We start from the raw sequence: 25,565 nt of genomic DNA, 5'->3' as shown, positions 1-25,565 counted from the left end.
ACCCACCTAGAAGCTCTCTGATATCCCTCTTATAGGGATTTTATTTTCTGGTGGCTTTCTCAAGTAGGCATAATTTATTTATGCTATTTCCAGACATCTGTCCCTCTGGATGTGTGTGGTGGAGATTAAATTTCAAATCAGAGTCACCTCAATATAACAAAAGCTGCTGTTGGTTCTGGTGTCACTTAGGCTTTGATAAAGGTGTCAGGAGCTCTGGGCCAGGAACTGGGGACAGAGAGCCCTATGAATGTATTTATTGTATCTTACTAGATCATATTGATAATCTCAAAAGGATACCTACTAAAGGATTCCATTTTCTAATACTCTATATAAATTACTTTATAGATGAAAATAGAGCTGTGCTGCCAAGGGTTAGGGTTGGAAAAAGGAATGTTACCATGAACGGAAAGCATGAGGAAGTTGGTGATGAAAAAAAGAAAGCTTCAGAAATTCCTCCTGTGGTGTTGGTTACAAGAACCTGGAGCTAAGACAGTAACTACTCTGGGTCTAGATAAAGTGCACTGACGGCCTAGGAAACACTGCCTCCCGATTCCATAAAAGGTTTCATATGTACAGTTTGAAGCCCCACTACTTATGGGTATTTATCAATACACAGAAAACAGAAGCAGAGACAAGTATGAGAAAGTCAGGAAGCAGAGATGAAAATGACGATGCTGGTTTGAAAGCCCCGACACGCCTCATGCTGGCACAGATGAGAAGGAACTGCTAGAAGTTTATGTCTCTGACTCCACTCTAGCACGGCTCTTAACCATCTCATTCAAATCAATAAATAAAATCTTTAAAAAAAAAAAAAAAGGCCCTGGCCGGTTGGTTCAGTGGTAGAGCATCGGCCCGGCGTGCAGAAGTCCTGGGTTCGATTCCCAGCCAGGGCATACAGGAGAAGCGCCCATCTGCTTCTCCACGCCTCCCCCTCTCCTTCCTCTCTGTCTCTCTCTCTTCCCCTCCCGCAGCCGAGGCTCCATTGGAGCAAAGATGGCCCAGGCACTGGGGATGGCTCCTTGGCCTCTGCCCCAGGTGCTAGAGTGGCTCTGGTCGCAACAGAGCGACGCCCCAGAGGGGCAGAGCATCGCCCCCTGGTGGGCAGAGCGTGGCCCCTGGTGGGCGTGCCGGGTGGATCCCAGTCGGGCGCATGCGGGAGTCTGTTTGACTGTCTCTCCCCATTTCCAGCTTCAGAAAAATACAAAAAAAAAAAAAAAAGGCTTCACGATAATCACTCCATCTGTTTAGCTTCTCTGCATTAGTTTGGATACGTATATATATAATACTCTTCATGGGTATTATATGGGAAAATACTTTCCCACTTTCACTGCATATTAATGGTTTTATTAAGGAATGAACTTGCTGATATACAGTGAGAGCACACTTCCTGGGAAAACCTTTCCCAAATATATGCATACCTAGTAATTCTATCCCGTATGAGTTCTTTGATGTACAATTGGTTTGCTCTTCACTTGGAAGTCTTTTCCACATTCACTGCATGCATAGGGCTTCTCTCCCATATGAGTTCTTTGATGTATAACCAGTTTGCTTTTCTCTCACAATTCTTTCCACATTCACTGTGCACATACGGCTTCTTTTCTATATGAGTGCGTTGATGCACAAGCAGCCTGCTCTTCCATTGGAAGCCACATATATATTTTCCACATACACTACACACATAGTTCTTGTCTTGTGTACAAGTTTGTTTATGTACACTCTGTTTGGTCTTCTCTGGGAAGCCTTTTCCACATTCATTGCATACATATGGTTTCCCTCCTGAATGAATTTGCTGATGGATGATGAGATTGTGCTTAAGTGAGAAGACTTTTTCACATTCACTGCATGTATAAAATTTATCTCTTGCATGAGTTTGCTGATGTTGATGTAAATGAGATTTTCCAGAGAAGGTCTTCTCACATAGACTACATCCATACGCTTTCTCTCCTGTATGCATTTGATGATGAGTAATAACATGAGGTTTCTTGAGGAAGCCTTTCCACACCCACTGCATATATTAGGTTTGTCGCCTGTATGAGTTTTCTGATGTTTATAGAGATAAGACTTTGAAGAAAGTTATTCCCACATGGAATGCATCCATGGGGTTTCTCTGCTTTATAAGGTTGCTGATGATCAATGAGGTGATTCCTGTAACTGAAAGCTGTCCCACACTGACTACATGTGCAAGATTTTTTCGCTACGTGACATTTCTGTTGTATATTCAACTGTGATGTATTGAAGGTTTTATCACATTTATTGCATTCATACTGATTCAGTCCTATATGAATTCTCTGATGTCCAGTGAGCCTAGATTTTCTGGAGAAGGCTTTCCCATACTGCATTCATAAGGTTTCTCTCCAGTATGATATCTCTGATGATCAGTGAGCTGAGCCATCTTGACAAAGGCTTTCCCGCATTCAGTGCATATGTGGGCTTTCTCAACATTGTCAGTTCTCTGTTGCTGAATGACCAGAGACTTATTTTCGATGGCTTTGGTACTGGGATGCAACCCAATTTCAGTGTAAAATTGTTCATGGTTAACATGCAGAATGGATGTCCCACCTTCATTCAAGTGAACAGAGTTCTTTAATTTAAAACTTCTGGCTTGACCAGGCGGTGGTGCAGTGGATAGAGTGTCAGACTGGGATGAGTAGGACCCAGGTTTGAGACCCTGAGGTTGCCAGCTTAAGTGTGGGCTCATCTGGTTTGAGCAAAGCTCACCAGCTATAGGCTCAATGGACATCAGAGAATTCATATAGGATAGAGTCAGTATGAATGCAATAAATGTGATAAAACCTTCAATACATCATAGTTGAATATACATAAGAAAGCTCACGCAGCAAAAAAATCTTACACATGTAGTGGCTTGAGCAAGGGGTTACTTGGTCTGCTGTAGCCCCATGGTAAAGGCACATATGAGAAATCAATCAATGAACAACTAAAGTATCACAACAAAAAATTGATGATTGATGCTCTCATCTCTCTCCATTCCTGTCTGTCTGTCCCTATCTATTCCTCTCTCTGACTCTCTGTCTCTGAAAAAAAAAAAACACAAAACTCCGGTTAGGTTTTCAAAACTTACTTTTGACTTTATAGGTTTTCCACATATCTCCAACATATCGCAGTGTTGCTTCAATAGGAAAAGGCTTTCAATTGGATTAACAGCATTTGAAAACATATCAGGTTCACAGCATTCCTCCCTACTCTCCGCAATGCTTGGGCTTTGAGGTGACTCTGTAGAGGCTCATTCACTCTCCAGAGTCCTAGGAAAAAAGAGAACCTGAATCACTTAGGAAAATGAATGCAGCAAGAAAATCTAACAGTGAAAATCAGATTTACGAAAATTCTGAAAAATGTTGCTTGAAGCTTGCATATGTTAGGACTTAGTGGGCCTTGAACAAATGTAACATGTTAACAGGAACTTTCCTTCTTTTTTTTTTTTTGCATTTTTCTGAAGCTGGAAACAGGGAGAGACAGTCAGACAGACTCCCGCATGCGCCCGACCGGGATCCACCCGGCACGCCCACCAGGGGCGATGCTCTGCCCACCAGGGGGCGATGCTCTGCCCATCCTGGGCGTCGCCATGTTGCGACCAGAGCCACTCTAGCGCCTGAGGCAGAGGCCACAGAGCCATCCCCAGCGCCCGGGCCATCTTTGCTCCAATGGAGCCTTGGCTGCGGGAGGGGAAGAGAGAGACAAAGAGGAAAGCGCGGCGGAGGGGTGGAGAAGCAAATGGGCGCTTCTCCTGTGTGCCCTGGCCGGGATTCGAACCCGGGTCCTCCGCACGCTAGGCCGATGCTCTACCGCTGAGCCAACCGGCTAGGGCTTTTCCTTCTTAATTAAATGAAACAGCATAGACCTTCAGGAGAGAGGAAAAAAGAATAATTAAAAAAAATAAAGAAACAGGAGAGCTCAGCATAAAGGTAATGTCCAAAGTGATGCTTGATGGATAGAATTTAAAACGTCTAGTGCAGAAAAAGAAACTGAATATAAAAAAAGAATGGAGCTAAGGTGATTCTCACTCTCACACAGAAAATAAGAAGTCAGAGGCCAGCGACCATGACAATGAGTACACTGCACAGGAAGGAAATAAAAATTAGAAAGTATGAAGAAGATGTTAATTTGGGACTAATCTCACAGAAAATAAAAGAATTCACTCATAAGAATTGAGTAAATATTCAAGCCTAATAAGAACTGAGTATAAAACTCCTTTGAAGGATGTGGACAAAGAACGACATAAATGCAGCAAGGAAAGCAGGCTGTCACGGGGACACAGCATCCAAGGTGGGGCTGAAGTTATGAAAAGAAATGGTCAGGAAAGACAGGGCAGGAGGGCCCAGTAGTTAGAAAACCGTGATGAATTCAAAGTACTGTCTTTCCAGAGAGGCAATAAAAATGGAGTTTCATAATAAAAGGGCTAACACAGGAAGAGACACTGTGGCCATGGACAAAGGACAGAATGACCTTCAAATACCAGGACGAGGAAAACTACACAAACACAACAATATGTAGAAAAAATGAACAGGGATCATTGCTCGGACAAGAAAAAAAAGCATCTTTTTCTCTGAATTTCTACAAATAAAAAAGGCTCTCATATATATAGGGGTGGTTTGGCTTCCTTATTCATTGCAATAGCTCTGACACCTTCTCTGACTCCCTGTCCCCCATCTTGCTGGTTCTCACTCACCCACTCACCTGGACAGACTAGATGCTGGGGTCCATCCCCTACTGTCCACAGTTCCTCCCCTCGCTCCAACTTGGAAAGCGCATCTGGTTTGCTGGATTGATGCCCTGCTCAGAGGGAAAAATGACAGAAGAGTTAAACTTACTGAACTGGGCTGGTATTGGTCAAGAGAAAGAATACTACATTTTAAAAAATGAACACGGGGCCCTGGCCGGTTGGCTCAGTGGTAGAGCGTCGGCCTGGCATGCAGAAGTCCCAGGTTCGATTCCCGACACAGGAGAAGCGCCCATCTGCTTCTCCACCCCTCCCCCTCTCCTTCCGCTCTCTCTCTCTCTTCCCCTTCCACAGCTCCATTGGAGCAAAGATGGCCCCGGCACTGGGGATGGCTCCTTGGCCTCTGCCCCAGGCGCTAGAGTGGCTCTGGTTGCGACAGAGTGACGCCCCCTGGTGGGCAGAGCGTCGCCCCCTAGTGGGCAAGCCGGGTGGATCCCGGTCGGGCGCATGCAGGAGTCTGTCTGACTGTCTATCCCCGTTTCCAGCTTCAGAAAAAAAAAAAAAAATGAACACGGTCTGAACAGGCGGTGGCGAAGGGAAGGTGGCGACTGGGATGAGGAAGACCCAGGTTCGAAACCCCGAGGTCACCAGTTGGAGTGCAGGCTCATCTGGTTTGAGCAAAGCTCACCAGCTTGGACCCAGGGTCACTGGCAAGGGGTTACTCAGTCTGCTGAAGGCCTGGCGGTCAAGGCACATATGAGAAAGCAATCAATGAACAACTAAGGTGTCGCAACGAAAAACTAGTGATGCATCTCATCTCTCTCTGTCCCCATCTATCCCTCTCTGTAAAAAAAAAAAAAAAAAAAAAAGTGAACATGCTTCACATCTGTAACACAAACTCTTTTGTCGCAGGTCACAACATGTTATACCTTCTACTCTGAGGTCACAGAAGGATCTGAGGTTCTACCTTTCAGAGAACTGTATTTATTCAGGAGAGTTAAGCATCTGAAGGAATAAGCCACTGGGGGAACACCTTCTAAGTCAGTGGACCCCAACCCCCGGGGCCACGGACCGGTACTGGTCCATGGGCCATTTGGTACCAGTCCGCAGAGAAAGAATAAATAACTTACATTATTTCTGTTTTATTTATATTTAAGTCTGAACGATGTTTTATTTTTTAAAAATGACCAGATTCCCTCTGTTACATCCGTCTAAGACTCACTCTTGACGCTTGTCTCAGTCACGTGATATATTTATCCATCCCACCCTAAAGGCCGGTCTGTGAAAATATTTTCAGACATTAAACCGGTCCGTGGCCCAAAAAAGGTTGGGGACCACTGTTCTAAGCGACACAAGGGAGCTGTCCTCACCCACTGACACCAGGTGGCTGTAGATCTCCAACATCACATCCTGGAACAGGTCCTTCTGATCGGGGTCCAGGAGCTGCCACTCTTCCCGGGTGAAGTCCACGTCCACATCCTGAAATGTCAGGCATTCCTGTAAAAACACCATTCTGTTTAATGCTATGATGTGCTTCTGATGATGGAAAAGAAATACAATTATGCATTCAGTAATCCATGCATTCATCTGATTATAAGACTGTGTGATGTGAAGGAGAAATTCTGCTGATATATTTCAGTACTTCTCAGAGTAACTGAGGAAGTTTTTTACACTCCTCTAAAAATCCATGATAAAGAAAAGGAAAGATTAAACAAACTCAAATGTCTACCCAGTGGCGGAGGAGAGAAAATGTCCACTTGGGATCTGAGGACCACGGTTCAAAACTCTGGCCTCTGGTTTGAGCACCCTTGCTTGCCAGCTTTGGTGTGGGCTCTCTGGCCTGTGACTAAGATTATCGAAATGATCTCAGGATTGTTGACTTGAGCGTAAAGGTTGCTGATTTAAAGCTCAAGGTCCCTGACTTGAGACCAAGATCACCGACTTGAGCAGAAAATAATTGGCTCAGCTTAAGCCCCACCTTGTGGTCAATGTAAGTAAGAGAAGTAATCAATGAATAACTAAAGTGTCTCAACTACAAGCAGATGCTTCTCAATTCTCTCCCTTCCTGTCTGACTTGCCCCCTCCCCCCTTCTCTCTCTCAAAAGAAAAAAAAAAAAAGCACAATGTCACCTGAGCCAGGATTATTTTTTTCTCTTGTTGGAAAAAAGCTGGAAATAGAGAGGTGTGTCTTGGTGTGTTGACGTGTTGGAATTCTGCTCTAAATTTCAGCTCAGAAACTTGTCTTCAGTTGGGTGTATTGTGAAAATTGCTGACACCCAATTCTACGTCTTCCCGCTCCTCGTGATTCTACTGCTCCGGGCAGTCAGGACCTGTGGATTAGGACAAAATTCAGTGACTGGTACATTTCCTCTGGGCCCAGATGCACTCACCCTCACACAGTGACCACAGTATCACTAGTGTCCCTTTACATCATGTCCCTGAAGTGTACCCTTCTGGCCAATAAAGCCTCAGCTTCCAACTGTGGTGGAGGACCCCCTTATCCTGTGGAGTTTAAGTGGGGTGACTGTCAAAGGAGCCCCGGGCAATGACAGCCAGCCCTGCACCATCCTCAGGGGCCGGGGAGACTCAGGAAAATCACTCACACAAAGCTGACCACATGGAAGGAGGGGATCGGGGCACTGTTTTCCTTAAACCGTGTGTGCTGGATTTTTCCTCAAATGATTCTGCAACCCCATGACTGCACCCAATTCAGGGAGAAAACAATGCACTGGGTGCATCACCACCATTGTCTTTTTATTTTTTATTATTAATTTTTTTTTTTTTATAGTTAAACAATTTTTATTTTTTATTTTATTTTTTTTTTAATTTTTTTTATTTTATAATTTTATTTTTTAAATGGGGTGACATCAATAAATCAGGATACATATATTCAAAGATAACAAGTCCAGGTTATCTTGTCTTTCAATTATGTTGCATACCCACCACCCAAAGTCAGATTGTCCTCTGTCACCTTCTATCTTGTTTTCTTTGTGCCCCTCCCACCCCCTATCCCTCTCCCATTCCCCCCTCCCCCCCGTAACCACCACACTCTTATCAATGTCTCTTAGTTTCACTATTATGTCCCACCTACGTATGGAATAATACAGTTCCTGTTTTTTTCTGATTTACTTATTTCGCTTCGTATCATGTTATCAAGATCCCACCATTTTGCTGTAAATGTTCCGATGTCATCATTTCTTATGGCTGAGTAGTATTCCATAGTGTATATGTGCCACATCTTCTTTATCCAGTCATCTATTGATGGGCTTTTTGGTTGTTTCCATGTCCTGGCCACTGTGAACAATGCTGCAATAAACATGGGGCTGCATGTGTCTTTACGTATCAATGTTTCTGAGTTTTGGGGATATATACCCAGTAGAGGGATTGCTGGGTCATAAGGTAGTTCTATTTTCAGTTTTTTGAGGAACCACCATACTTTCTTCCATAATGGTTGTACTACTTTACATTCCCACCAACAGTGTATGAGGGTTCCTTTTTCTCCACAACCTCTCCAACATTTGCTATTACCTGACTTGCTAATAACAGCTAATCGAACAGGTGTGAGGTGGTATCTCATTGCCGTTTTGATTTGCATTTCTCTAATAGCTAAAGAAGATGAGCATCTTTTCATATATCTGTTGGCCATTTGTATTTCTTCCTGGGAGAAGTGTCTATTCATATCCTCTTCCCATTTTTTTATTGGATTGTTTGTTTGTTTGTTGTTGAGTTTTATGAGTTCTTTGTATATTTTGGATATTAGGCCCTTATCTGAGCTGTTGTTTGAAAATATCATTTCCCATTTAGTTGGCTTTCTGTTTATTTTGTTATCAGTTTCTCTTGCTGAGCAAAAACTTCTTAGTCTGATGTAGTCCCATTCATTAATTTTTGCCTTCACTTCTCTTGCCATTGGAGTCAAATTCATAAAATGCTCTTTAAAACCCAGGTCCATGAGTTGAGTACCTATGTCTTCTTCTATGTACTTAATTGTTTCAGGTCTTATGTTTAGATCTTTGATCCATTTTGAGTTAATTTTTGTACAGGGAGAGAGACTGTAGTCCAGTTTCATTCTTTTGCATGTGGCTTTCCAGTTTTCCCAGCACCATTTATTGAAGAGGCTTTCTTTTCTCCATTGTGTGTTGTTGGCCCCTTTATCAAAAATTATTTGACTATATATATGTGGTTTTATTTCTGGACTTTCTATTCTGTTCCATTGGTCTGAGTGTCTATTTTTCTGCCAATACCATGCTGTTTTGATTGTCGTGGCCCTATAATAGAGTTTGAAGTCAGGTATTGTTATGCCCCCAGCTTCATTCTTTTTCTTTAGGATTGCTTTGGCTATTCGGGGTTTTTTATAGTTCCATATAAATCTGATGATTTTTTGCTCTATTTCTTTAAAAAATGTCATTGGAATTTTGATGGGAATTGCATTAAATTTGTATATTGCTTTGGGTAATATAGCCATCTTGATTATATTTATTCTTCCTAGCCAAGAACAAGGTATATTCTTCCATCTCATTATATCTTTTTCGATTTCCCTTAACAATGGTTTATAGTTTTCATTATATAAGTCCTTTACATTCTTTGTTATGTTTATTCCTAAGTATTTTATTTTTTTTGTTGCAATCGTGAAGGGGATTATTCTTTTGAGTTCCTTCTCAGTTGTTTCATTGTTGGCATATAGAAAGGCTATTGACTTCTGTATGTTAATTTTGTATCCTGCGACCTTACTGTATTGGCTTATTGTTTCTAGTAGTCTTTTTGTGGATTCTTTGGGGTTTTCGATGTATAGGATCATATCATCTGCAAAAAGTGATACCTTTACTTCTTCTTTTCCGATATGGATGCCTTTTATTTCTTTGTCTTGTCTGATTGCTCTGGCTAGAACCTCTAGTACCACATTAAATAAGAGTGGAGAGAGTGGACAACCCTGTCTTGTTCCTGATTTAAGGGGGAAAGCCTTCAGTTTAGTGCCATTTAATATGATGTTAGCTGATGGTTTATCATATATGGCCTTTATCATGTTGAGATATTTTCCTTCTATACCCATTTTGTTGAGAGTCTTAAACATAAAATTGTGTTGTATTTTATCGAAAGCCTTTTCTGCGTCTATTGATAAGATCATGTGGTTTTTGTTCTTTGTTTTGTTGATATGGTGTATTACATTAACCGTTTTACGTATGTTGAACCATCCTTGAGATTCTGGGATGAATCCCACTTGATCATGATGTATTATTTTTTTAATATGTTGTTGTATTCGATTTGCTAGTATTTTGTTTAGTATTTTAGCATCTGTATTCATTAGAGATATTGGTCTGTAGTTTTCTTTTTTTGTGCCATCCTTGCCTGGTTTTGGTATGAGGGTTATGTTGGCCTCATAAAATGTGTTTGGAAGTATTGCTTCTTCTTCAATTTTTTGGAAGACTTTGAGTAGAATAGGAACCAAGTCTTCTTTGAATGTTTGATAAAATTCGCTGGTATAGCCGTCAGGGCCTGGACTTTTATTTTTGGGGAGGTTTTTAATGGTTTTTTCTATTTCTTCTCTACTGATAGGTCTGTTTAGGCTTTCTGCTTCTTCTTGACTCAGTCTAGGAAGGTTGTATTTTTCTAGGAATTTATCCATTTCTTCTAGGTTGTTGAATTTAGTGGCATAAAGTTTTTCATAGTATTCTACAATAATTCTTTGTATATCTACGGTGTCCGTGGTGATTTCTCCTCTTTCATTTTGTATTTTGTTTATATGAGTAATTTCTCTTTTTTCCTTGGTAAGTCTTGCCAAGGGTTTGTCAATTTTGTTGATCTTTTCAAAGAACCAGCTCCTTGTTCTATTAATTTTTTCTATAGTTTTTCTGTTCTCTAATTCATTTATTTCTGCTCTGATTTTTATTATCTCCTTTCTTCGGCTGGTTTTGGGTTGTCTTTGTTCTTCTTTTTCTAGTTCCTTCAGGTGGGAAGTTAAGTGGTTCACTTGGGCTCTCTCTTGTTTGTTCATATATGCCTGAAGCGATATGAACTTCCCTCTTATCACTGCTTTTGCTGCATCCCATAGATTCTGATATGTCGTATTGTCATTTTCATTAGTCTGTATATATCTTTTGATCTCTGCACTTATTTCTTCTTTGACCCATTCATTTTTTAAAAGTATGTTGTTTAGTTTCCACATTTTTGTGGGATTTTTTTCCTCTTTTTTGCAGTTGAATTCTAGTTTCAAGGCTTTATGATCAGAAAATATGCTTGGTACAACTTCAATTTTTCTGAATTTGCTGATATTGTTTTTGTGGCCCAACATATGGTCAATTCTTGAGAATGATCCATGTACACTGGAGAAAAATGTATACTCAGTCACTTTGGGATGAAATGTCCTGTAGATGTCTATCATATCCAGGTGCTCTAGTGTTTTGTTTAAGGCCACTATGTCTTTGTTGATTCTCTGTTTGGATGACCGATCTAGAGCCGTCAGCGGTGTATTGAGGTCTCCAAGTATGATTGTATTTTTGTCAGTTTTTGTTTTAAGATCAATAAGTAGCTGTCTTATATATTTTGGTGCTCCTTGGTTTGGTGCATATATATTAAGAATTGTTATGTCTTCTTGATTCAGTGTCCCCTTAGCCATTATGAAATGGCCATTTTTGTCTCTAAGTACTTTTCCTGTCTTGTAGTCAGCATTATCCGATATGAGTATTGCTACACCTGCTTTTTTTTGGATGTTATTTGCTTGGAGTATTGTTTTCCAGCCTTTCACTTTGAATTTGTTTTTATCCTTGTTACTTAGATGAGTTTCCTGTAGGCAGCATACAGTTGGATTTTCTTTTTTAATCCATTCTGCTACTCTGTGCCTTTTTATTGGCGAGTTTAATCCATTTACATTTAGTGTAATTATTGATACTTGTGAGTTCCCTATTGCCATTTTATATCTTGCTTTCTGTTAGTTTTGTGTCTTGTTTGATCCTTCTCTTTCGTTTTTCTATCTTTTGTTTTTATTTGGTTGTATTCCATACATCTTTCCTCTGTTGCTATCTTTTTTATCTCATGTGCTTCTGTGGTGGTTTTTTCAATGGTGGTTACCTTTGAGTAATGAAAAGGGTCCCTACCCTGTTCATTGTAGCGAACTATTTTGTGAGTACTTTTGCACTCCATCGTCCTTTGCTACTGTTAATCTCCGTCTTCTCCCCCTCTTTCTTTTTGTTGTTGTCACAGTTTAAATTTGGTTTTATTGTGTTCTTCTTGGAGCTTTTACTTGTGGCTCTGTTTTTTTTTTGTTCTTTGTATCTGATTGGAGAACCCCCTTTAGTAATTCCTGGAGTGGGGGTTTTCTGATGATAAATTCCCTCATCTTTTCTGTATCTGTGAATGTTTTTATTTCTCCTTCGTATTTGAAGGATAGCTTTGATGGGTATAGTATTCGTGGCTGAAAGTTCCTCTCTTTCAGGACTTTAAATATTGGGGTCCACTCTCTTCTAGCTTGTAGAGTTTCTGCTGAGAAATCTGATGATAATCTAATGGGCCTTCCTTTATATGTTGTATTCTTCTTTTCCCTGGCTGCCTTGAGAATTTTTTCTTTGCTGTTGGTTTGTGTCAATTTCATTATGATATGCCTTGGAGTAGGTTTGTTGGGGTTAAGAAAACTTGGAGTTCTGTTTGCTTCTTGAACTTGAGGCTTTAGTTCTTTCCACAGGCTTGGGAAGTTCTCATCAATTATTTGTTTAAGTATGTTCTCCATTCCATTTTCTCTCTCTTCTCCCTCTGATATACCTATTATTCTTATGTTATTCTTTTTGATGGAGTCAGATAATTCTTGTAGGGCTATCTCATTTTTTTTAATTTTTGAGTCTCTTTCTTCTTCTCTCTGTTGTGCCTCAAGTTGCTTGTCTTCTATTTCACTAATCCTCTCTTCTATCTGACCTGTTCTATTAGCTAAGCTTGTTACTTCGTTTTTCAGCTCGTGAATTGAGTTTTTCATTTCTGTTTGATTTGTTTTTATAGTTTCAATTTCCTTGGACATATATTCTTTGTGTTCATGGAGTTGTTTTCTGATCTCTCTATATTGCCTTTCTGTGTTTTCTTGTATATCTCGGAGGATTTTTAGGATTTCTATCTTGAATTCTCTGTCATTTAGCTCCAAGGTTTCCAATATATTAAATTTTTTCTCCATAGATTTTTCCTCATCTAGCTGTGTTACCTCTCTTTCTTTTGTATCCATGATATTCGATTTTCTCTTTCTTAATGGCATCTGAGGGTGGTTTTGTTGATAGTATTAATGAGATTTAATAAAGAATAAAAAGTTAAAAAAATAAAAAAATAACAAATCGAAAAGAGTTGTTTTTTTTAAAAAAATTAATAATGAAATAAAGAAAAATAAAATAAAATAAAAATTTTTTAAAAAAGGAAATTATTCCCCCCCTCTTTTTTTCCTCTCCTCTCCTCTCCCCTCTTTCTTGAGAAAATCTTGTGGTGGACTGTGAGTTATAACAAACAATGCCTGTGATGGAGGGCCTGAATTGGGGAAAAGTAATAAAGGGGCAAAAAAGAGAGAAAGAAAAAAAAAAAAGAAAAAAGAAAAAAAAAAGAGCATATGGACCCACAAAAAGCAAATAAGAAAAAAATTTGGGTCAAGAATAAAATGATTTGCTTTTAGGTGTTGGTTTTCTAAGAGTTATGATGAGAGGAATAAGAGGAAAATGGAAAAATGGGGGGACAAATTAAAAACTTACTATTGTATTTAGTGGAACAAGAACTAGATAATATGGAGAGCCAGGGATGGGAGCACTGCTAGTGAGTTAAAAAGGTGAAGTAAAAACCCCCCAAAATGCCACAAACATAGGTTTGAGTCCCAGATAAGATAATTTGTTTGTTATTGAGGTTTGAATGAGAGGAGATGTAAAGGAGAAAGGAAGAAACTAATATAGAGGGAGAAAAGAAAGAGAGAGAGAGAAAAAAAGAGGGAACCACTAAAAGAAGAAAAAAGAAAGGAGAGAGAGAGAGAGAGTTAAGGGTTTTGGAGTGCAACCCTCATAGAGAGAAAGGAAGAGAAGAGAAATGATAATGGGAGATGTAACACTTATGGGTAGTGTAGTTCAAGGAGAGGAGAGAGTAAGACCGGTAGAGAGTTAATCGGCCAAATTGGAGGAGGAAAAAAAGGTCTCAAGAATGAAGATAAGAGAAACAAACGAACAAATATAATAAAATGGGATAGGTTATAAAGTCTGCAGATTATTCTTGATTTTGAGAGGTTATCTTCTTGCTTTTTCTTTTCTCTCCCTCTTCCTGGTCGGTGACTCTGTACCCCGGGTTCTGCCCCTTTGGCACGCTCAGGTAGAGGTTTGCAGTTGATAAGTCTCTATGGCAATGTCATGTATTGTGCTTTATTCTCGTTGGGAGTCGAGGCTCATTAGCATTTATAGGCTCCGACAGTGAGAGAGTCCGTGTTCCTGGAGCCTTTCTCCTAGTCTTTCCTTCCTCAATTAGTAGCCTGATAGTCCAGGTATGGGGTTGCTGCTGCCTCTGCCTGGATAGTAAGAGGCTCAAATTGCTGGCAACTCCCCACTCTATTTCCACTCAGCACAGGGCTCTGGGTAAGGCTCAGTCAGTCAGAGCTGCTAGCATAATCAGGCGGGCTTTCCGCCCACTCGAAGACCTCTGGCTCTGCCACTCTATCCGGTAACACAAGCGGGCGCCCACTTCTGGGGGGCGCTTGGAGGAAACTCTCACTCACTGTCTGCAACCAGGATATCCGGCCAGCAGTCTCACGCTCTGAGTGAAACCCCCAACCGCAGGGAAAAGTTGCGGCGTTGGAATTGAGTCTCGCTCCGTCCCCGTGTGCGGCTTTTGCAAGGCGCTGGGGCGGCCCGAGATTCCGCTTTGGCCCACACAAAGGCCCCTGACTCTGCCCCTCTCTGCGATAACACGGGCGCGCACTGCCGAGGCACTCGGAGGAATCGCTCACTCCTTATCTGCGCGCGCAAACCAGGATATGAGGCCAGCCGCGTTTCCCTCTGAGTGAAACAGCCTCCAGCACGGAAAATCTCCACCGTTGGGATTAGTTCTCACTCCCTCCCGTGCGTGGCTTTCCCAGGGCGCTGGGGCTGCCCAGAGACTCTGCCCTCAGCCCACAGAAAGGCCTCTGACCCTGCCTCTCCGTGGGGCAACACGGGCACCCACTTCCGCGGCTTAGGAAGAAATCTCTCTTCCACTAACTGCGCACCGACCAGGAGACCGGGTAAAATGGCCGCTCCGCTTGTCTTTCTTTGTTTGGGTTTGGCGCGAGTGTTAGCTTGTATTGCCCGGGTTGCCACAGGATCAGATTTTCCTCGGCTTGGATCTCTGAGCCACAGCCTGGTTCGGCCGTTTTTGCTGCGGCGGCCTGGATCTATTCACCCCCTTTGCCCGCCTCAGTTTCTATATTCACAGTTACCAGAGAAAGCCGCCCTGTTTAGGTTAGTGAGGAAGGTGGAGCATTTCTTACTCCCTATTTCCTTCGGGGTTTGGTTATATATTTAGCCAATTTTTCACTCAATCATACCTTTGGGTGTATTGCGAAGAATCTGGAAGCTCCAAGTATAGGTTTTTCTGTTTCTGGTTGAAGATCTTGTTGAGTTTTGGGGGAGATTTATCGGTATCGCTTCCTACTCCGCCATTACTCTGACGTCATCTCCTATTATTAATTTTTTAAGAGAGCCAAAAGGAAGGAGAGAAGAACATAGAGCTTCTCCTGGATGTGCCCTGACTGGGGAATCAAACCGGCAACATCTGTGCCCCAAAATCATGCTTCAAACAATCGAGCTATTTGGCCAGGGTTTCTTTCTTTTTGTTTTAGAGAAAGAGAGGAAGGGAGAACAAAAGAGGGTGGAAGAAAAATATTCACATTTTTAATCAGCCATGCATTCACTGATTGCTTCCTGTGTGTAACCTAGCCAAGGATTGAATTGGCAACCTTGTCATTTCATAAGAAAAACTCTTAACTGATTGAGCTAACCAGCCATGTCCAAAAATTTTTTATTGATTCATTGGTGAAAGAGACAGAACGATTGGAGGCAAGAACCATAGATTTGATGTCACACCCATTTATGCATTCATTAGTTGACTCCAGTATGAGCCCTGAGTGAGGATCAAACCCACAACCTTGCTATACCGGGAGGACAAGCATCGAATGAGTGCACAACTGAAGTGGAAAGACTAAGTGGAACAAGGACAAGATACTTCTCTCCCTCCTTCACTCTTTCTCTTCCTCTCTCTCTTTAATCAATGGAAGAAATTTTTAAAAACTCATCCAAACCATAGCAGGTTAGCTAAGTTGGTTAGAGCACCATGCAGAGAAGCCATGGTTGCGGGTTTCACTCCTGGTCAGAGCACGTACAAGCAAACAACACATAAATAAGTGGAACAACAAAATGATGTATGTTTCTCTCTTCTTATCTCTCAGTGCTTTCTTCTCAAATTTAATAAATAAAATTAAAATATTTAAGATGGTTTTTATTAAAAAAAGGAATATCAAGTGAAAACTTTTTAAAATTCTTATTCATTGATTTCAGCAAGTAAAAAAGAAGCGAGAGGGGTGGGAGACAAAAACATCTTTACTCTGTGACAGAAGAAAAAGAATTAATGGCAGATATAAACCACATTAAATAGACTATTTTTGTCTTAAAGAATACTGCAGCACTGGCCGGGATAGGTTGGTTGGGTAGAGCATCATTCTGGTACACAATGGTTGCCAGTTTGATGCCGGACAGGGCACATACAGAAACAGGTCCATTATTTCTGTCTCTCTCCTTCCTGTTTCTCTCTAAGCTTTAAAAAAATAAAACATACAATAAATATTTTTATGAAATAAAATTGTTAATTCTAGATGAATCATATTTTATGATCTTAACCTCATAAAAACTGTCACCTGCAGATACTGACAGGTGAATAATTGACAAGGCTACACGAGGGATACAAATGTCCACTAAAATCACACTTTTTTATTTTGTACTGGAGAGGAAGCCAATGTGTGAGATAAGAAAAAGTGTAAACTACAAAGTAAGAAAGATAACTAAGGATACATTCAGGAATTACTTATTTGAAAGAGAAAATGTACCCATTAAGCACATCTTCACTTATATAGCTAGAAAGAAGTACATGCACCCATGAAACTAAATTTATTTCTTTTTTTTTTTTTTTAGCAAAAGAGAGACAAACAGAAAGGCAGACAGACAGGGACAGACAGAAAGAAAGGGATAAAAAAGCACAAACATTTAAGATAGTGTAGACTAGAGCCAGAGATTGTAAGAAAATATTTTCACATTATGTATCTGGTAAAGAATTGTACTTACAATTTACAAATGATTTACAAACCATAACAATAATAATACAACCATCCAGTTCCTTTTTGTATGAGGTAATAGAATTTCTAAAAACTGAATTTTAGTGATGTTACAACTGTAAACTTACTAAATGTCAGTAAGTAGTAGAATTAGTATGTAAATGTTATATAGAAATCATGGCCCTAGAGCCCTGGCTGTTTTGCTCAGCGGTAGAGCCTTGGTCCGGCATCAATTTATTGATTTGAGAATAAGCAAGCAATGGAGAGAATCAGACAGAAAGAGAGAGAGAGGGAAACAGAGAAAGAGAGAGATACCATAGGGGAGAGAAAGAGGACCATGGATTTATTGTTCAACCCATTTACGCACTCATTAGTTGACTCCAATTGTGCCCTGAGCAAGGATCAAACCAGCAACCTTGACATATTAGATGGATACTCCCATCAAAGGTGTCACCGCACTGTTGTTGTGAGTCGGGGGCACAGAGAGAGAGATCAGCAGACGAAATCATCATAGACTAGCAAAGGACCACCGCTTGCTCCGGCAAATGGCCCCGAGTTCGCGCTGTGTCCTATTTTTATTCATAAGACTTCAAAAAGCTTGTTTACTGAGAAATTGGCATAACATCAAGCGTAACTTTTACTTAAAGATACATGGAATACACCTGCATGATAGCTTAATAACAACATAACATCAAAAGGCATTAATTGCTATTGCTTCTATGGTTTCTACAACATTCCTCTCTTTATCTCAAGGGATAACCTTGGAAGGTACAGAAATCTTATGAGAATGTTTTATTGAGAAAAAAGCCCAGCAACTGCCTTCAGTCACATAGACCTGTTTCAGTGACCCGCCTTCAAGTCACAAGACAATTTTCTTGGCAAAACATTCTTTTCTTGTTGGCTGTGTTCCCACCCAAGGCCATGCAATGGGTTATTCCACTACACCGCACCAGAGTAGGACTGTCTCATAGCAATAATTATATTATCTAAGGTTCAAAACACACATAAAAAACAGAACTATACAACAACATAAATAAATTAGAATGTGGTAAATGTAGTTGAAGTGCCTTGAGATTTCTATATTGTCGTAGAAGAGTGTAGAGATACCATTTATCACAAAGATTTAATAAATTTCCATGCTATACATAATCTCTACTGTCAGGATGAAAACTAACTGCAATCTCAATTTCTATCATTACAGATGTGGAAACTATCTTTTTTTTTTTTTTTTTTACAGAGGCAGAGATAGACAGGGACAGACAGGAACAGAGAGAGATGAGAAGCATCAATCATCAGTTTCTCGCGTTGCGACTTCTTAGTTGTTCATTGATTGCTTTCTCACATGTGCCTTGACCGTGGGCCTTCAGCAGACCGAGTAACCCCTTGCTGGAGCCAGCGACCTTGGGTCCAAGCTGGCGAGCTCTTTGCTCAAGCCAGATGAGCCCGCGCGCGACCTCGGAGTCTCGAACCTGGGTACTTCCGCATCCCAGTCCGACGCTCTATCCACTGCGCCACCGCCTGGTCAGGCTGGAAACTATCATTTTAAAGCATCATCTGCATTCTGGTTCAGTAGCTCAGTTGATTAAGAGTGTCTGCCCCATATGTTAAGGTTACAGGTTCGATCACCAGTCAGGGCACAGGTGAGAAGCAACTAAGGAATGCATAAATAAGTGAATCAACAAATTATTCTTTTCTCATCTTTCTCTTTAAATAATCAATCAAGACTGACCAGGCGGTGGTGCAGTGGATAGAGCGTCAGACTGGGATGTGGAGGACCCAGGTTCAAGACCCCAAGGTTGCCAGCTTGAGCGCAAGCTCATTTGGTTTGAGCAAGGCTCACCAGCTAGAGCCCAAGGTCACTGGTTCAAGCAAGGGGTCACTCAGTCTGCTGTAGCCCCCTGGTCAAGGCACATATGAGAAAGCAATCAATGAACAACTAAGGAACCACAACAAAGAACTGATGTTTCTCATCTCTCTCCCTTCCTGTCTGTCTGTCCCTATCTGTCTCTCTCTCTGACTCTGCCTGTCTCTGGCACACACACAAAAAAGACCAATCAGTACAATTTATAAAATTATTTAAAATAAGACCAAAAATAGAAGAGAAAAAGAATATAGAAAAAAAAGCAATATAAGCAACTACAATGCACTTAAGATTACTTTTAAAAGAGATGAAAAATTATATTAAGTATAAACAAAATAAGCATTCCTGCTCATTACATTACATACAAACTTTACAAAACTGTGACATTCAAATAAAATTTTAAATCAAACAACATCCTATAATAGGTGACATGTAGGTAACATAATGATATGGAAAGTTTGAAATAAAAGGTTAGAAAAAGATATATCATGGCTGACCAGGTGGTGGCGCAGTGGACAGAGTGTTGCCTGTGATGCTGAAGACCAAGGTACAAAACTCTAAGGTCACTGTCTTGCATGTGGGCTCATCAGGCTTGATAATGAATTCACTGAGCTTAGGCATGGGCTCACCAGCTTGCACATGGGCTCACAGACATGACCTTATGGTCACTGGCTTGAAGCCCAAGGTTACCAGCCTGATCAAAAGGTCACTGGCTCCGTTGTGGAAACCCCACCCTCAAAGCATGTATGAGAAAGCAATCAATAAACAATTAAGGTGCAGAAACTACGTGTTGATAGTTCTCATCTCTCTCCCTTCTAGTCAGTCTTTATCTGTTCATTTTTCTCAATCTCCAGAAAAAATAAGAAAAGAAAGAAAAGGATACAGCAAAAAAAAGTCTCAACACAAGTAATCTGTTGTAACGAAACTCTACACAAAACAAACCTGAATATCCTAAAGTTACTGCTGGGAAAGAAAAACAATGCTCAGTAGTATCAGTTTCAATTCACCACCTTGTAAAAGTCTGAAATTCCTTTCCTGCCTGACCCATGCGTTGCAATGGATCAGGTTTTATCCCGGAATGCTGAAGTTACTGGCTTGAAACCCTGAACTTTCCTGGTCAAGGCACAACTGAGAAGCAACTACTATAAGTTTGATGCTTCCCTCTCTTCACCATCACACACTCTCTCTCTCTCTCTCTTTCCTCTCTTTAAAATCAATCTACAAAATCTTGAAAGAAAGAAATTATTAAAAGCCTGCCATTCTTTGCACCTAACAACATAGCCTTGCAATGTATCATGAAACTGCACCACAAAACAAGAAGAAATAAACAGACCCAGACTAATATTACAACACTGCAGCATACCTCCCCTAGTAACTGACAGACACACAGGCCATCAAGAAACAAAACAGGATATGTAAACTACCATTTTAAACACCAAAAGGAATATTCCATATTGAGCAAAAATGTTGAGCCTTGGCCGGGTAACTCAAGATAGCTGGTTAGTGTCACCCAGAAATGTCAACGATGCAGATTTCATCCCCAGTCAGGGCACATTTAAGAATCTATGATGAATGCATTAATAATTGGAAAAACAAAACAATATTTTTCCTGTCTTTTGCTCCCATCCTCTTTGTTTAAAATCATTAAATAAATTTAATTTTTTTTTCTTTTTAGTGATAGAGACAAAAAAGGGGACAGGGACAGAAAGACAGAAAGGGAGCGAGATGAGAAGCATCAATTCTTCACTTAGGCTCTTTAGCTGTTCTGTGATTTCTGTATCATTTATGTCTTGACCATGGGGGCTAGACAGCAAACCTAGTGACCCCTTGCTTAAGCCAGCGACCTTGGGCTCAAGCTGGTGACCTCTGGGTTTTGAACATGGGTCCTCCACATCCCAGTCCAATGCTCAATCCACTGCACCAATACCTGGTCAGTCAAATTTGTTAAAAATTTAAGACTTTTTATTTGTAAAAAAGTTGAGAGAAATTTTAACACACTTAATTTAAATACATGGATAGTTTGTGAAAATTACTCTCAGAAGTCCATGCATTTTAAAATCTGTTTCCCAAATGTATATAATACACCCAATGAAATTCCATTTATAATCCTAAACTAACAGCTATATACAGCCTTAACAAAAAAATGGAAAGATATGCTCTATCAGTTATGAGACTTAGTTATTTAATTATAACAGTACAGTAATAGTAGTATAGACAAATAAGCCACAGGGACTAAATAGGACGACTATGAGCATATTCATGCACAGATAGAGACCTGATGGCACAGGAAATTCTGCAGAGAAGAGGGTAAGAATGGCTTTTTAGCCTGACCAAGTGATGGTGCAGTGGATAGAGCAGCTTCAACTGACAGGGGTTGGAGAGTGTTAACTACAGGCACTGGGGGCTGCTGCCCCAGGCATCTGCTGACAGGGGGGTTGATGCATCTAGTGTGCTCAGATTAGCACATCCTAGTCGATGGCCTTGGTCAGTGACTTTTTGAAAAACAACAGCAGCATGAGGTATTGAGGAGGGGATCCCCAAACTTTTTTACACAGGGGCCAGTTCACTGTCCCTCAGACCATTGGAGGGCCGCCACATACAGTGCTCCTCTCACTGACCACCAATGAAAGAGGTGCCCCTTCCGGAAGTGTGGTGGGGCTGGATAAATGGCCTCAGGGGGCTGCATGCGGCCCATGGGCGTAGTTTGGGGACACCTGCTTGTTCATAGATTGCTTTCTCATATGTGCCTTGACCAGGGGCTATAGCAGAGTGACCCCTTGCTGAAGACAGTGGCCTTGAGCTCAAGCCAGGCATCTTGGTCTTTAATCCAGTCACCATTTGGTCATGTCTGTGTTCCCATGCTCAAGCCAGCAACCCCATGCTCCAGCTGCTGAATCCACTGTCCAGCTGGATTAGTGCAGGTGCAGGTCAGTGACCTCAGGTTTTGAACCTGGGTCCTATAGGTCCCAGTCTGATACTCTAGTCCAGGGGTCCCCAAAGTGCGGCCCATGGGCCGCATGCGGCACCGAGGCCATTTATTCGGCCCCGCTGCACTTCCAGAAGGGGCACCTCTTTCATTGGTCAGTGAGTACTGTATGTGGCAGTGCCGCACATTTGCATCACTTGTTACAGCTAGCAGTGACAAATATGGAACCGGACATTGACCATCTCATTAGCCAAAAGCAGGTCCATAGTTCCCATTGAAATACTGGTCAGTTTGTTTATTTAAATTTACTTGTTCTTTATTTTAAATATTGTATTTGTTCCCATTTTTGTTTTTTTACTTTAAAATAAGATATGTGCAGTGTGCATAGGGATTTGTTCATAGTCTTTTTTCATAGTCTGGCCCTCCAACTGAGGGACAGTGAACTGGCCCCGTGTAAAATGTTTGGGGACCCCTGCTCTATTCAGTGCGCCACTGCCTGGCCAGACTCTTTTCTTAACCATTTCACTTTCTTCTATTTGATAATGAACTATGACTAATAAGGATTTTATTTAGGAAAGTACCTGCCTGAAAACCATTTAGGACATCTTTCAAAACTTTCCTGTTTTGTAATTCTAAACTTATTTTGAAATTAAAAGTTTTAGGCCCTGCCCTGCCCAGGTAGCTCAGTTAATTAGAGCAATGTCTGGAGGGCAGTTTGCTCATTCTGTTCCCACTCAGGGCACACACAGGAACAGATGGATGTTTCTGTTGCATGCTCTCTCTCCTTTTTCCTCTAAAATAAAAAAATAAATAGAAGTTATATGTTCTAGTTGGTTTGCTAAATAGATAGTGTCAGCTGGATGTCAGAAGGGCTGGATTCAATCTTCGGACAAAACATACGTGAGAAATAACCATCTGCTGCTCTTCCCTTCCTCTGCTCCTTCTGTCTTACAATTCTTAAGTAAAAAATGTTTTATTTATACATTTCTGGAAAGGAGAGAACTGGGAAGAGCAGGAAGCATCAATTCCCTTATGTTCCTTGACTGGGTAAGCCCCAGGTTTTGAACCAGGGACGTCAACATTCCAGATAGACACTTTATCCACTGGACCACCAGAGGTCATTCACTCTCTTTCCTTCTCACTGGCAGTGGCGAGACTGCTTTGAGCGTCAGTCCCCGGTGGTGAGAATAGCTGGCTGACTGATGGCAGGAGGGGTTTACTGGGTGGATCCCAGTGGGGGTGCATGCGGGAGTCTATTTCCTTCTCTCGCTTAAAAGTAAAAAATAAAAAAAAACCTAAGTTACTTAGATATATTTCATAATAGGTTTTATTTATTGATTTTAAAAAATAAACACAGAACGTGGGGTAGAGGGAAGAATTAAAAAGCGTCAATTCACCCTGCCCAACTAGCTAACGGTAGAGTGATGGTCTGGGGTGTGGAAGTCCCAGGTTCAATTTCCAGTCAGGGCACACAGGAGAAGCGCCCACCTGCTTCTCCACCCCCCCCTCTTTATTCAATCTCTCCCTTCCTGTCCCTCAGCCAAGGCTCCATTGGAGCAATGATGGCCTGGGCACTGAGGATGCCTCCATGCCTCCACCACAGGCGTTAGAATGGCTCCAGTTGGAATGGAGCATCTTCGCAGATGCGCAGAGGATTGCCCCTTGGTGGGCATGCCAAGTGGATTCCATTTGGGCATACATGGGAGTCTGTCTCTCCACGTCCCTGCTTCTCACTTCACAAAATCCCCCCACAAAGAAACAAATAAAAAACAACAAAGAAACAAAAGAAAGCGTCAACTTGTAGTTGCTGCTTCTCGTATGTGCCTTGAGAAGGCAATCCCGGGGATTCAAACTGGCAACTTCTGCATTTTGGGTCCACGTGAGTCAAAAGTCAGACTAAAATTACTGATTTTATACAACACTCAATGCCACTTATAGAGGTCAACACATCCAAGCATGTTGTTATTATTGAAATGAACATATTAAATTTCAAGTATTTCAAATATTCTAAAATAACAAACTTGAAATTAAGGAAAAGCAAAGCTTATTTATATAACAAAAAAGGAACAGAACACTGTCGCACACATTAAATTTAACTCACGTTGATAGTTACTCCCACTGTTTACTTATTCTTTCAATTACAAGGCAAAGAGAAAAGAGGTTGACGCTGGAGCATTTGGGATCATGGTCAGCAGCATATATTATCAGTTTGGCTCAAATGAATGCATTAAGATTTTTCAGAGAGAAATATGGCTGAAAGTGTATTGTCCAAAATTGCTTTTAAGGTGTATTATCTGTTTAGATTTGTGGCAGAATGCTTCTTTATTCAAGGATTCTTTCCTACTCCAAGTTATCTGAGGTTTTGCTAAAACCAACAAAATTGATGTGTTCATGAATTTTTTCTGCATGGATTTCCTGTCAAGTGATGAGGAACATGAAGTAATTTTAAACCTCACCATATTCAGTCCCACATGGAAGTATTTCACTAATGTAAACTGACATTTCTTGAAGTCTTACTTTCTGACCCTTCATTTCCACAATTACAAACGTCCATTCATGATTTCTGATGATCTCATATGACAGTCTACATTCCACTGCACGGTTTCCTAGTCTGTCACATTCATAGGATTTCTCTCAGTATACACATTGTAGAGATAGTTTTTTAAAATATTGTCAAGCCTGACTGCATCAGAATGTTTTGTCAATTGTTTCAATATATGAGGTAACTGATCAGGACAAACAAAACCATGCTTGTTGCTGTTATTCCTTTTTTATTCTTTTTGCATTGTTATTCTTCATTGCATACAAGTATGTCCTCCATACAACTTGTGTGTATGGAGGACATACAACTGGCAACAGACAACCACAAAGCAATTTCCTGTGAATTCTCTTATGTTTAACAAAAATAGATGAGTAGTCAAAAGCTTTCCCACAAATGCTGCACTCATAGGGCCTCTCTTGTATGTTTTTTGAACACTGTGTATTAATATTGCAGTGATAGTTTGCCACATTCGTTATATTTGTAGGATTAGTCTCCTGTGTGAATTCTCTAATGGATAATGAGACAAATTTTACGCAATGAGAATTTTATTTCCACATTGAGTATATGCAAATGAAGTCTTTTCTGACAAATCAGTAATGTTCTAAGAGGCATATCTTCTTTTTTATTAGAAATAGAGAAACAGACAGACATGGACAGACTCAATGGCAGAGAGATGAGAAGCATCAACTCATTGTTCTGACACTTAAGTTGCTTATAAATTGCTTCCTCATACATATCTTAAATAGAGGCCTCCAGCTGAGTGAGTGGACCCTCGCACAAGGCAGCAACCTAGGGTTTAAACCAATGACCTTGAGGTCATGTCTATAATCACATGCTCAAGCTGGGCTTGGATTTCAAGCCAGCAACCATAAGGTTAAGTGTATGATCCCACGCTCAGGCCGGCAACCTTCTGATTAAGCTGGTGAGCCTGCACTCAAGTTGGAGACCTAGGGGTTTCAAACCTAAATCCTCAGCATCCCAGCTTGAACTCTATCCACTGCACCACCACCTGATCAGGCCATCATGCATATCTTCTTAAAGCCTACACCAAAATTCCTGACTTGTGTTGGAGCACTGTGTAAGCTGTTGACCTGGAATGTTGAGGTCACTCATTTGAAATCCTGGGCATGCCTGACCAAGGCACATACAAGAAGCAACTTGTGGAAGTTGATTCTTCCAGCTCTGTTCCTGTCCTGCTCTACTCTTATTTAAAAGTAATAAATTCTTTTTAAAATGGAAGTTTAACAATAATCACAGCATTTGTAT

The 25,565-nt window shown here is 40.9% G+C and overlaps 2 protein-coding genes across 2 annotated transcripts in view; both read right to left on the bottom strand.

Annotated features, from left to right (window-relative positions):
• LOC136331998 (zinc finger protein 432-like) overlaps positions 1-25,565 on the bottom strand; it is a 102,310-nt gene that overhangs the window by 47,172 nt on the left and 29,573 nt on the right.
• LOC136330149 (zinc finger protein 432-like) lies at positions 1,469-2,011 on the bottom strand. Its single transcript, XM_066266655.1, has one exon. It carries the CDS (start codon positions 2,009-2,011, stop codon positions 1,469-1,471), a length of 543 nt encoding a protein of 180 aa, XP_066122752.1.

The sequence above is a fragment of the Saccopteryx bilineata genome, chromosome 3, assembly GCF_036850765.1.
Source record: "Saccopteryx bilineata isolate mSacBil1 chromosome 3, mSacBil1_pri_phased_curated, whole genome shotgun sequence".
Classification (NCBI taxonomy): domain Eukaryota; kingdom Metazoa; phylum Chordata; class Mammalia; order Chiroptera; family Emballonuridae; genus Saccopteryx; species Saccopteryx bilineata.
Note: the sequence above shows the minus strand (reverse complement) of the source record. Positions and strands in the feature narration are given on the sequence as shown.

What these genes read in the sequence shown, in the direction of transcription:
- LOC136330149 (XM_066266655.1), bottom strand. Translation starts at nt 2,011, where the DNA reads ATGCAGTGGGTGTGGAAAGGCTTCCTCAAGAAACCTCATGTTATTACT.